We start from the raw sequence: 13,311 nt of genomic DNA on the forward strand, positions 1-13,311 counted from the left end.
TCGGCTGCCAGGTTGGTGCTGGTTGTTTGGGGAGAGCCTCACAGCATGGTGACTGGCTTCCCCAGTGACCCTAGAGACTGAGACAAAAGCTGTCATGACAGTTACAACTTAGCCTCAAGAGTCACTCTTCTCACCGTTGTCATACTCTGTTGGTCACGCAGATTAGCTGCAATTCAGTGTGGAAAGAGACCTCACGATGGTAAGTCTGGGGGGCCCTGTTGGAGACTGGCTGCCATAATGGTCTAAAAGAAGATAGCCAAATTCTGGTGATTCACGGGGAGAGAGAGCTCATTCACCGCGGCTGGTGCACAGGAGGAGAAGGGGCGGCTTGGCAGGCAGGAGCCCTGCGGTGGAGAGGTAGCCGGCTGACGTCACAGGACGCCGGCTACAGCAGAACCACGCAGGCTTGGGGGCAGTGGGTGACTTCCCTTCTGCCCCCGCCCCAAGTGGGCTTGTACCTCGTTTAAGTATGGTTCTCCTGAGCCTTCTCCCTGGCCAGAGCTTTTGTCACTTTGCAAATCTCTATTTTGGAGAAAATCTAATCCATATGGTTTGGGGGGATTTTGCTCTTTTAAATTTTTCCTTTGTACTTTGTACAAAGTTGAGAGTTCTTTGGAGTCCTTTAAAATCTCTCCTCCTTCAACCACAGGAAGTATGCTCTTTGCCATGTACACAGGGACCCTGGAGCACAGAACAGTGGGATTTGGGTGGGTTCAGAGCTGGGGGGTTTGTCATACCCTGTGTCTTTCCTGAAGGTGACTCACAGCAAGTGGGAAGACCTGTACTGTCCCTGGAGGTGGAAAGTAGCTCTAATTCCTGCCTGCCCCTCCCCCCAGTCCCCGGTCCTGGCCCCCGTTCTCACACAGAGGGCGTTCAGGTCACACGTGCTGGGGTAACAGTGAACTGCCCAGGCAGCTGCGGGGAAAGAGACCACAGCTCGAGCTGGTTTGCAAGGAGCCAAAGCCTGCCTCGGCGTGGGCCCGGGGAGTTTGTCTCAGTGAGATGCAGGCAGATGGCTGCAGGACAGGTCCTATGTCCACTTGCGGGGCAGCATGAAGACTGAGGACTGCCCACAGTCACTTTGCTGGCCAAGGTCCTCTGCCATCAGGCTCCCAGCCTCAGCCTCCCCTCCCACAGCAAGGAGCATCTTCCAGGCATCCTGCTTTCCCCACTTGACATTGTCCAGCCTCTTCCTTCTGGCCACCTGTCCTTCTCTACTACCTTCATGGGTCAAAACCCAGCTCATCTCTTTAGGACCGGCCCAAATGTCACCTCCTTCCCGAGGCTTCTGAGTCTGCCCTCAAGACTTTCCCCTGTCCCTACTGGCCTGTTTTCTTTTCAGGTGAGGCAGGGTATGGGGTTTTCTGGCCGCCCCTCAGGGTCCTGCAGCTGATGCTTGAAGAACACATTATGGGGGAGACCTGCCCATGGCGGAGCAGGTAGACATCTTCAACACAAACTTGTCTCTGCTATCAGCGTCTCGCGCCCTCTGCACCCCCAGCAGGCTGGCCCACGGTAGGTGCTCCGCAGGGGCTTTGGGATGTGATCTCAACTGCTGTACTGGATCCTCCCCCCACTCCCATGTCCCTTTCCTCCTACAGAAACTCCTCCAGTCTAGATCTACTGGTCCCTTGACCTGCCTGGCCTCCACTTCTCCTCAGCACCAGCCCACGTGCGTCCATCAGTTGAGAAGAAAAGGTCAAGGAGAGCCAAGCTTTCCTTCCTCTCAGATGAGCACAGAGCCAGCAAGGCCCATGGGAGTCTGTCAGGAAGGAATGGATGGAGGGTACCCCAGGGTACTCCCCTTGATGACCATGGCATCTGCTCCAGAAGCCCTGAGAATATGAGTGTCATTGGCAAATGTTAATACCAGCTTATTGATGGTGGGGAAAGTGAAGCACAGAGGTTAGGACATTTATACAGAGGGGCCAGGGCAGGGATGAGAGCAAGGGCTTTGGGGAAAGTCACCTCCACTTTCTGAGTCTTGGCCAAGAGGCAGCACCTTGGTTAAGAGCTGGTCCTGGAGTCCTACAGCAAGTGCATAATCCTCCATTCACTGCCTGTGTGGCTTTGGGGAAATTGCTTAACCTCTCTGAGCCGTACTCTTCTCACCTATAAAATGGGGAATTTCTTCCCAGAATACAATGAGATGGTATAGGTGGAGCATATAGTACTGGGCCAGCTTAGAGCCCTGGTTTAAAAAAAAAAAGACCGTGGTATATTTGAGGTCTTGATGAATCAAGGCAGGTGAAGACATTGGGGCTGTCACCTGTCTTTCCTGAGGCATTCTCCCTTCAAGTACAGTTAACTCCAAAAATCCTCTGCTGGGTCCTCACCAGTCCCCTCTGACACCCTCAGACTCCTCTGAGTCTCCCAGGTCTGCACCTTTTTCAGTGCCCAAGTGCATACTCCGCCAGCCCAGGGCAGAGGAAACCTGACCAGAAAACTCTCCCCACTGGGGCAGCCAAGCGGTTTTTCCCCTCCCTCCTGGGAGTCCCAAGTGCTGTACAGCAGCGCCCTCTGCTGGCACATCTTGACAAGACACGCATAGCTGGTGGTGCTGTGGCCCAGAAATTTCAGACCTTTTGGACACCACCTAAGAGGGAACTCATCTGCACTCACTCTCCAAAAGACAGAGGGGGAAATTGAGGCCTGGACTTGCCCAAGGGCAGCGGCAGCCCCAGAAGCAGAGCCCAGGCCGCCCAGCCTCCCAGTGGCTGCTTGGCCCCACTTCACAGCCCTACACCTCTTTTCTTGACTGGGAGTCACATTGAATAGACGCTGGGCCAAATACAGTCTGAACATGCTCTGAATAGACTTTCTCAAAGAACTGTCAATGAGAAGCTCAAATAGCAGCTAGAAAATCACCGTATGCTCCTTCCCTTCCCGTCAGAATCAGGAAGGGACCCGAGAGCTCCCATTATCTGAGGCCAATGCAGGACTGCTGCAGCAGGTGCAGCTGGAGGGTAGACGGGACGGGGCAGAGGGCCTCTGTCACCATGATCCAGGCAGAGACGTCAGAAAGGGCTGCACGTCAGAGCCATGGAGGAGATGGCTGTTGGGATGGGGCCCAGGGAGAGAAAGGAATCGCAGACGGCATCCAGGATCCGGCCTGGGTGACTGGCTGGGTGGGGACACGGAGTAAGGCATGCTTGAGGAGTTAAAGAGGTCATCAGGGACGTGTCACATGGGAAATGCTGTGGGGTCACCCAAGTGGAGGTGTTGAGTAAAGATAGGGAGGCTCAGAAGTGAGGTCTGAGTGGGAGATGAGTGTGGGTTTCCTGGCCTCCCCCCTCTCCCCTCCCCCCCTCATGGAAGCACCGGGGAGGAAGCACCAAGGAGTGAGAGCAGGGCAGCAGAGAAGGGGAGAACAGCTGAGGGGTGGGGGATGGGCTTCCAGGAGGCGAGAGAGCAGGAGACAGGGGCACGGCCACAGGTCATCAGACTGACTGGAGCAGCCGGCTCAGGACTGTGCTTCTCCGCTGGGCTTGGCTCAGCAGGTGGGGAGCGAGGGCTTGGCCGAGGGAGAGTTGAGGAGCTGGAGCCGTGGGGCTGGATGGACTCAAGGGCAGCTGGGAGACTCGAGGCCTGGGGGCCTTCCCTGAGCCCTGCCTGCCACACAGGTCCCTCCCCCGTGCTCCCACAGCCACCTCCGTGTGGCAGCTCAGAAAAAGTGTCTCCTCTCTGACAGCTCCCAAGAACAGAGGCTGGCACACAGTGGGTCCTCAGGCAAGTCCTTACCTGAAAGGGCAGATGAGAGGTGGGAAGTGGTGGCTGTCAATCGTTAGCAGCCCATCCCGTGTGCACCCCCCCCCCCCCCCCCCCCGCACTGCAGCGGGAAATGCTCCTGGGGGCTACCTTCCAGGAAGGAGCTGAGGGAGCAAGGAAGTGAGGGGTGTTTTTCTTGCCCTGGCAACCCCGGAAGCTGATATGTCTGTGCCTTAGTTTCTGTACCTGCTCTCTCCCGAGGGCAGAAGACACGTGTGTGTGGCGACATGGCAAATGCTCCAAAGCAGGGAAGCCAGGTGTAAGTGGCAGGCCGGATCCCACAGCCTGGTGGTCTGGGATTCTCCAGGCCTGGCCCTTGACTGCTGCTGGACCTGGGTCCTCCCCCTGCCTGGCGGTCGGTGTGCCTCATGGCCAGACCTGTGACATACATTTGGGAATGGAACATGGACTGTGGTTCCTTCTGGAAAGGAGTCTACTCCTTCCCTCCTGCTGCATTCATGAACGGTGCAAAGCAGCGGATTTCGGGACTCAGGCGGCTGTCCCAGAGCTGCCGGAGCCACTGCCTGCCAGTTCGTGCTGACACGGGACCGAGGAATGACAGTCCGCTCTAGCACCCCGTAGGTGGTCCTCCAAGAGAGTGGGTCTTTCGACCTGTTGACTTGCTCAATAGTGATGGTAAAAAAAGAGCCATTCTTTGGAGACCTTTCATTTATTCTACTGTCCCGGCACACATCCCAGGCCCGGTAGGTAGGCCAGTGCTGATGGTGAGCCCCGACTCCTCAGCAGCCTCTTGGCCCTTAGGATCAAGCCTCAGTGGTCAGACTTTGTCTTGCTTGGGAAGAAGGAGGCCTGGGTGACATGATGTGGATGTGCTGGTGGGAGAAGAGCAGGCCCAGCAGAGCCCCCTTCTTCTAGACCATCCCCTCACCATTTTGGGTGCCAAGGTTGGGTTCCTGCCGGGCATTAGCATCGAATCATCTTCCTTCTTGGAAGGGGATCAGGAACTCCCAGTGCACCAAAAGAGGCCTCTCCACACAGCCAGGCCAAGCTGGGTCCCTGCTGGGTTCAGGGCCTCGCTGCAGAGAGGATACCTGAGGAAGAGAGGACTACCCCTCTGCCTTCCTGGGAGCCCAGGGTGGAAAGTGTAGGCTGAACCCGGGGCTGGAGGGAGCTGGGCCCCTGGAGAGCTGGAAATTAGACATGACCCTGAATCCCCAGGTCTTGCTTGGGCCCAGGATGCTGAGTGGGACCAGGCTGCGTGACAATAAGCATCACCCCCTGGGGCTGGGAGGGGGAAGAGAAAGCCCCCTGGGGCTGGGAGGGGGAAGAGAAAGCCCGCAGCTGATTGGAATCTGTACTGTCGAGATTGTGTCAGGTGAACAGAGGGGTCTACCAGAGAAACAATCAGCAGGAGACATATATATTAGGTAAGCGTGGGGTCTAGCTGGGAAAATCTGAAATCTGGAGCACAGGCCGGAAGGCTGGGAATGCTTAGGAGCCGACATTGCATTCTACAGGTGAAATTTCCTTTTCCTCACGGATGCCTCCATTTTGTTCTTTAAAAACAAAACGAAACAAAACAAAAAGCAAACAAAAACATTGGGGGCACCTGGGTGGCTCAGTTGGTTAAAAGTCTGACTCTGGCTCTGGTCAGGATCTCATGGTTCGTCAGTTCGAGCCCTGCATCAGGCTTTCTATCCCCTCTCTATCCCTCCCCCACCAGGATTCTCTCTCTCTCAAAAATAAATAAACATTTTTAAAAAAGATTGTATTTGTAAGTAATCTCTACACCCAACTCACAACCCTGAGATCAAGAGTTGTATGCTGTTCCAACTGAGCCAGCCAGGCACCCCTCCATTTGGCTTGTAAGGCTTTTCAACAGTTTGGGTGGATGCCACCCAGATGATCAAGGATAAACTCCCTGACTTAAAATCAGCTGGTTTTAGGTATTAACCATACCTACAAAAACACCTTCGCGGTCCATTAATGTTTGACTGAATCACAGGGTGCTGTTGCCCACCCAGCCAAGTTGATACAAAGCTGACCCTCACTGGGGGGGATAGTAATGCCTGGTCACAGCTGCTATGAGGGGGAAGCAGGACCACGCATAAAGCACCCCCCTCCTTCCACGCACAGACCCTGGCCTGAAGACATCCTCATAGCTAATGTTTATTTAGAGCTGACTTGGAGCCTAGCCTGGGGCTAAGTGCTTTCCACACACTATTTGTTACTCATGGATAGATAGGGTTCTGCAACCTGGGGCTAGCCAGAGAGGTGTGGAGGGTGTGTCGAGAAAGAGTCCCTAACCTCTAAAACAGGCAAAATCGTGTGTCCTGTGTCTAGTGAAACTGTCTCTGGCTTCCAATCAGATCATCACAACTAAGAACTTGTGGCCGAGCTGAAAGCCGCTCATTCCGTTAGAATTCTTTCGGTGTTCTTTTGGAAAGAGGATGTGTCCTCACAGGTAAACAATCCTATCACAGGTCTTGGTGTTTGTAATCAAATACTTCCCGACCTTGGATAAGGCCTTTCTACCTCTTGTAAGGATTCCGGCCAAACTGTCCTGGACACCACTTGCAGTGTCTCGGAGGAGGAGTGAGCGAGGCGGGGGCGGGCATCTGGGCCTCGAGGCGCCGAGGACCTGTGGTGGCAAGGAGTGGGCGCGGGAGAAGGGCGGGCTAAGGGAACGCCCCGCGCGGGCCCCAGCGTCCCGGACGGGCGAGGTGCGGCGCCTTTAAGGTCCGCTGGGGGCGTGCTAGCAGCGGCCACGGGCTCTTGGAGAGGTGAGCGCTGGCGCCCCGCGGGTCCTGTGCTCCGAGACGGGACTCGAAGTAGGACCTACGGCGCGCCCGAGTCTCCCACCTCCTCCCCCGAGCGCGGGCCGGCGGGTGGTACGCCCCGCGGACTCTCACTGGGCACCCACCCGGCTGCGGGAGCGCGAGGCGCCGCTACTGTGGCCATGGGCAGCTTCCAGCTGGAGGACTTCGCGGCGGGCTGGATCGGAGGTTAGCCCGGCCCTGGATGGGAGGGAGCCCCCCCACCCCCCCACCCCCACCCCCACCCCGGAGGTGAGTGTGCTTGTGGGAGACGCCCGGGCCAGGGAGAAGGAGAGAGAGCCGGCCGAGCTCACACACGGTGCTGGGGTCTGGGGGCTCCGCACCGGTGCGCCTCCGCTTGGCGCGCAGTGTGCGCGCCGCCGGCTGCCCGAGCGCCTCTCCGCCGCTGGCCTCGCTGTGCTCGCGGTGCCTCGCCTGTTGCCGGGGCTGACCCCCGCCAGCCTCGCAGCTGCTCTCCGAGCTGCGGCTTTGCCTCGAAGTGGGGACCCGCCCAAGCGGCTCCGGTAACGATTAAACCGGCCGTCGAGGCCGACAGCCAATGGAGAGTCCTGGCGCGCACACACCCTTCGGAGACTCGGTGTGTGCCTGAGGTTGGGGTCCTGACTGCAAGAGCTTGTGGGCGAGGGTGGCGATTGCTCCCGGCGCGGGAGGGCGCCTGGCTTCGCGATCCGGCGGCTCCCAGGAGGAGCGCTGGCTGACGCGTGCCGGCGGTCTGGGAGCCCAGCCCCTGGCGGCAGGTGCCCGTTGCCAGATAGGAGGAACCCTTCCCGTTTTCAGCCTTTGTCGGCTGTCCGGTCTCTCCTCCCAGCACTCTTGGACGAGGTCGTCCCTTTGAGCGGCAGCTGGAGCCGCTGTTTGCTGGACCTGGGATGGGCTTGCGTGGGCGAGAGTTGCATTGATTTCCTTACTTCTCTGATCTTCTCTTTCCAGTAGATTTAGTTCTCCTCTTTTCTCAGCTACTGACCAGGTTTGGGGAGGGTTTGAGAAGGACTTCCCTTTTTGTTAAGTATTAGCTTTCTTCTGGCCCCATCTAAGAGGATCATCAGAAAAGGGGTGCTGGCAAATGCAGCCGCTGCCCAAAGACAGAATCCAAAACAAAACTAAAAACCTGAGGGACTGAGGCAGAGGCTATAATTAGCATGTTTGTGCCCCACCAAGAGTTTTGGAAATGGAGAAGACCAGGAGATTTGTAGGAAAATGAAAATGAAACGAGAGCCACAGACCAGATAGTATTCCCGCCCCCCCCCCTTCTGTCCCTTTCTGGTGGCCCCTCCCACCTCTGTCCACCCACAGGTGGCTGCAGGGCCCCTGCTTCTTTCTCCCTGTCATGAGCAGAGATCTTTCCTTCTACCAAAAGCAGGTTTTTTTGTACAGGCTGTCTTGAGTCAGACTGAGACCACCGTGTCCTAACTTTACCATGGGGGGGGGGTGAGGGGGGGTCGGGAGGCTGTACCCAGAGGCTCATTGGCCATATCCAGGCCCTCTTCTTCTTTTTTTTTTTTTTAATGTTTTTAATGTTTATTTCAAAAGAGACAGAGCGAGTGAGGGGCAGAGTGAGAGGGAGACAGAATCCCAAGCAGGCTCTGCAAGCCAGATGCCCAGCTAGAACTCCTGAACCTCTGAGACCATGAGCCAAAACTGAGTCAGATGCTTAACCTACTGAGGCACCCCTTTGGCCAACCATCACCCACCCTGAGGGAGAGTCTTCCCTGCTTAAGGCTGTCCACTGAAGTAGCCAGACCAACTTCAGGAGGGCTGCCCCTGGGCTGGGTTTGAGAAATGCCCTAGAGGGTGAAGCTGTCAGAGTAGCTCCAGGTCTGTGATGACTCAGGGGCCTTCCCCAAGTCACACAGTAAGCAGTGGATGGTCCTTTATTCTGCGATGGTCCTTACTTTCTTGATGTCAACATTTCTTGTGTTTTGCTCTCGGGGCTTTCTCGCTTCTGTGAAGTGAGGAGAGTGTAGTAACTGAATACTTAGTAGGTAGCAGAGGCTGTTTAAGTGCCACATGTATTTGTTAATATTTATTTATTTTGAGAGAAAGTGTGTGTGTGTGAGCTGGGGAGGGGCGGAGAGAGAAGGAGAGGGAGAATCCAACCACACTCCATACCCAGTGTGGAGCCCAACGTCAGGCTCAGTCTCATGATTGCAAGATCACATCCTGACTGAGCTAAAGTCAAGAGTCGGTTGCTCAGTGCAGGGGCCCTCACATGTGTTTTTTAAAGTTGTTATTTATTTATTTATTTATTTATTTATTTATTTATTTATTTAGGGGGAGAGAGAGCAATTGCTAGTGGGGGAGGGGCAGAAAGAGGCAAGAGAGAGAATCCCAAGCAGGCTCTGCACTGTCAGCTCTGAGCCGCATGAGGGGCTCGAACTCACAAACTGTGAGATCATGACCGAAGTGAAATCAAGAGTCGCTCAACCGACTGAGCCACCCAGGTACTCCCCACATACATGTATTTTTAAAACAACTTCACTGTGGGGCACCTGGGTGACTCAGTCAGTTAAGTGACTCTTGATTTCGGCTCAGGTCACGATCCCAGGGTCATGGGGTTGAGCCCCTCATGGAGCCCATGTCGAGCCCCACATTCAGCTCCATGCTGAGTATGGAGCCTGTTTGAGATATTCTTTGTTTCTCCCTCTCTCCCCCTCTCCCCCTCTCCCCCTCTCCCCCTCTCTCCCTCTCTCCCTCTTTCCCTCCCCCTCCCCCTCCCTCCCCCTCTCCCTCTGCCCTTCACCCACATGCATGCTATCAACATAAATAAATAAATAGTAAACAAATATTAAAATAACTTTCTTGAGGTTATTTTACATATCCTAATATATACTCATTTCAAGTATGTAATTCAGTAATTTTTAGCGACTTTACCAGTGGTGCAGCCATTTACCATAAATTTGTTTTAGCCCATTTTCTTCCCTGTGAGATCCTTCATGCCCGTTTACAGTTAAATTCCATCCCCTCCCTCTGGGCAGCTGTGAATTTCCTTTCTGGCTGCATAAGTTAGCCTTTTCTTGGCATTTTATATAAATTGAATCATACAATGTGCGGTCTTCTGGCTATTTATATATTTCTTTATAACCCCAGTGACGTTTTACATCCTCATTGTACAGATCCTCATTTCACAGACGAGGAAATGGGAACAAAGGGGCATCCAGTGACTTGTCCAAGGCCATGTGTCTGGCATGAGCAGAGAGTCTGATGCCAGGCCGTCTTAACCCCTGTACTCATCTGTACCTATTTTCTTTCTTAATGAACTTGCATAATAAAATCTCACCATCGTATCCTTTACATTTTGTTTGAAGTTTCACTGGTCTGTGAGGTCCTCGGGTCTGGAAACCACTGGCCTGATTGTGTTGTTTCTTATCTTGCATTTCCTGCTTTCAGGTGGGTGGGCTAATGAATGAGCAGGGAGACACAGGTCCAAGATGGGCTCTGGGTCTGCTTCCCTGGGCCAAGAGACACCTGTAGTGAAGGCTGCACTCACTAGGGAGGAAACAACTGGAGTCTGGGACCAGAGGTCCTTTCTTCCCCTGCTGGGAGGGGTTCCTGTAGAGTGAACTTCCCGCTGTCACCTTTCTGCCTCTGCCCACTTCTATGGGAAGGAGGGGCTGAGAGGGATCTGGAGGTTCTAGACCAAGGGTACACCTGTTCTGGTGTTAGCTGCTTCCTCTGCCCCTCTACCCATCTAGTATTCCAGCACTGTTTTACCTGATGAAATCACGGCTGCTAGTAGAGAAACTTCCTCATCTGGGTGACAGGGAATTTGTCATAGAGGATTGGTTCCCATTTCAACCTCGCAGTCACCAGCTTCTATAAGGGCGTCTTCATCTGTGTGGCCTCGGAGCAGCCTTGCTTCCCTCTGAAACTACAAGCCTTGTGATTATGTGTGTCAATTGGCATTTTTCTGTGAGAAGAGAACTCCAGAGTATCCTTTAAAGGAGAGGCCTTCTTCAAAACAAAACTGGATAGTGGCAGCATCTCTCTCTCTCTTTTTTTTAATTTTTTAATGTTTATTTTTGAGAAAGAGAGAGACAGACAGACAGAGCATGAGCGGGGGGAGGGGCAGAGAGAGAAGGAGACACAGGATCTGAAGCAGGCTCCAGGCTCCAAGCTGTCAGCACAGAGCCCAACGCGGGGCTCGAACTTAAGAACTGTGAGATCATGACCTGGGCCAAAATCAGACGTTTAACCGATTGAGCCACCCAGGTGCCCCCGCATCTCTCTTTCAACAGCCTATAAGAGCCAGGACTCTGCTGGTACTTAACAATCATTACCTCTCTTCATTCTTACAATGGAACTGTGAGGCACGTGCTGATGGCTACTCCCACCTACATGTGCTAAAAGCGAGGCATCGAAAAGATGAAGTAACCTTTCAGGTAACCGAAAAGTTTCTGGGTTTTCTCCTCACACCCTCCCCTTTTTATTTGAGGTGACATTCACATAACGTAGAATTAACCATTTAAAGGTGCCCGATTCAGTGGCATTTCGTATGGTCACAGTGTTGTACAACAGCCCCCTCTGGTCTAGTTCCAGATGTTCCTCACGCCCAAGGAAGTCACTGGACCCAACAAGTCATTCCTATTTCCCCTCTCTCCAGGCCCTGACAACCACTTGTCCGCTTTCTGTCTCTCTGGATTTGCCTATTCGGGATAATTCACGTAAACGGAGTCAGATGATACGTGACCTTCTGTGTCTGGCCTCCTGCACTCAGCATCACATCTTCAGCATTCACCCACGTGACGGCGAGCATCGGCCCTACATTCCTATTTATGTCGAACAACATTCATTTTATGGATTTACTGCATTTTATTGGCCCACTCACCCCCTGATGGGCATTTGGGCTGTTTCCGCCATTTGGTCATCATGAATAGTGCTGCTATGCTCACATATGTTCATGGACATGTCTCAGTGCCTGTTGTAGTTCTTTTAGGTATCTATTTAGGAGTGGAATTGCTGGGCCATGTGATAATTCTTTAAGTTCTTGAGGAAACGACACGCTGTTTCCACAGTGGCTGCACCATTTTGCATCTCCACCAGCAACGTACAAGAATTCCAGTCCTCCATATCCTCACCAACCCTTCTTATTTTCCTTAAAAAAAGAAAAAAATTAGGGCCATCCTAGCAGGTGACAAGGGGGACTGCCTCTCACTGTGATGTTGATTTGCGTTTCCCTAATGACTCGTGATGTTAGGCATCTTTTCATTTACATGTTGGCCGTTTGTATATTTTGTATTTTCTTTGGAGAAATGCCTATTCAAATCCTTTGCCCTTAAAAAAAAATCCTTTCTTTTTTTTTTTTTTTTTTTTTTTTAGTTGTAAGTAGTCTTTATAAATTCTGGATACTAGAGCCTTATCACATATATGATTTGCAGATATTTCTTCCCAGTCCGTAGGTTGTCTTCACTTTCTTGATAGTGTCCTTTGCTGCACAAAAGTTTTTAATTCTTATGATACCCACCTCATTTTTTCTTTTGTTATTTGTGTTTTTAGTGTCCTGTCTGAGAATCTGTTGCCCATCTAAGGTCGTGAAGATTTCCTCCTGCATTTTGTAAATGATTTTTATAGTTTTAGTACTTCCATTTAGGTCTTTGGTCTATTTTGAATTCATTTTTTGTGTATGGTATGAGGTAGGGGTCTAACTTCATTTTTTGGCATGCGGGTATCCAGTTTTCCCAGCACCCTCACTGCCCTTTTTTGGGATGCTCGTTTCTCAAGGCAGAGCCCAGGTTTCACTTCCTTTTCTCTGCCTTCCTCAGTGCCTTTGCCAGTGCCCGGCACATTCCGGGTGGGGGAGGCAACTGGGCATTGAGTGAATGAGTGAATGTGAGTGCCTGAGCCCCTGTCTTATCCCAAGAGGCAGCCTGCGCACGTGAGAAGCCCAGGGGCTGAGTGACCAGGTCCTTTTCTTTGATCTACAGGTGCAGCCAGCGTCATTGTCGGTCACCCTCTGGACACGGTCAAGGTACTTCAACCACGTTTGCCATTACCTCTTGGAAGGGGGCCTGGAGTGAGTCTGCCTCCAGGAATGCATCTGCTGTTTCTGATCCCAAGACAGTCTCCAGCCCAGGGCAGATTGTGTGTGCCAGCCCAGGGGGGGTGGGGTGCCAGGAAGACTGGTTTGGATCATCCTTCTCCTCTCATTACTTGGCAGTGATTTTGTTTTTGTGAATGTTCCATTTCTGCCTTGAGGTTCTCATGGGCTGTGGGGGAGGGGGCCAAGGCAATGGTGAGTATCCCCTTAGTCTCTGTGGAACTAAGAAACTGGGAAACGCTTCAGATGTGAAGCGGCCTCGGAGTCCAAAATTTAAGGTTGGGTTTTAGGTGATTAGAAAAGATGTTCTAGGCATGGAAAGCAGTGCGGGCAGAGGCGGAGATGGGGACACTGCCTGGGGGCCATGCTTGGGAAAAGCGTGGCCAGTGTTGCTGATGCATCAGGTTTCTGAAAAGCACCTATAGGATCAGAGTCCAGGAAAGGTGGGCCAGCACTTAATCTTTGGAAGCCTTCAGTATCAGGTTAGGACTGTGGATCTGGGCTGGGGTTGGCAGCTGTTGTAAGGTGATGTAGTGCATGGAGTGTGAGGACTCAGTGGGGCCATCTGACATTGGGATCGTCCATTCTCCTTGTTCTACAGATATGGAAACTAGCCCGAAAGGGGAGGGGGCTTGCCTTAGGTCAGACAACAGCTTAAAGCATTGAAGAGTGAGGTGAGTGCCCCCCGTCCTTGCCACCTGTCCCCAGGAC

General features: G+C 53.1%; 1 protein-coding gene across 7 annotated transcripts in view; it reads left to right on the forward strand.

Annotated features, from left to right (window-relative positions):
• Positions 1–6,620: 6,620 nt before the first annotated feature.
• The window catches only part of SLC25A48 (solute carrier family 25 member 48), a 42,495-nt gene continuing 35,804 nt past the window's right edge, over positions 6,621–13,311 (forward strand). For 6 of the 7 annotated variants that reach the window (XR_007156513.1, XR_007156514.1, XR_007156515.1 and 3 more), the window contains exons 1-2: positions 6,621–6,734; positions 12,488–12,531. Coding sequence is in view for 2 of the 7 variants with exons in the window: in XM_047879187.1 (XP_047735143.1) it covers positions 6,689–6,734; positions 12,488–12,531 (90 nt within the window). In the remaining 5 variants the exon portion in view is untranslated. Of the gene's footprint in view, positions 6,735–12,487; positions 12,532–13,201; positions 13,275–13,311 lie in introns of all 7 variants that reach the window. The other variant, XM_047879207.1, reaches the window with a different exon arrangement.

This window comes from Prionailurus viverrinus, chromosome A1 (assembly GCF_022837055.1).
Source record: "Prionailurus viverrinus isolate Anna chromosome A1, UM_Priviv_1.0, whole genome shotgun sequence".
NCBI classification, from domain to species: domain Eukaryota; kingdom Metazoa; phylum Chordata; class Mammalia; order Carnivora; family Felidae; genus Prionailurus; species Prionailurus viverrinus.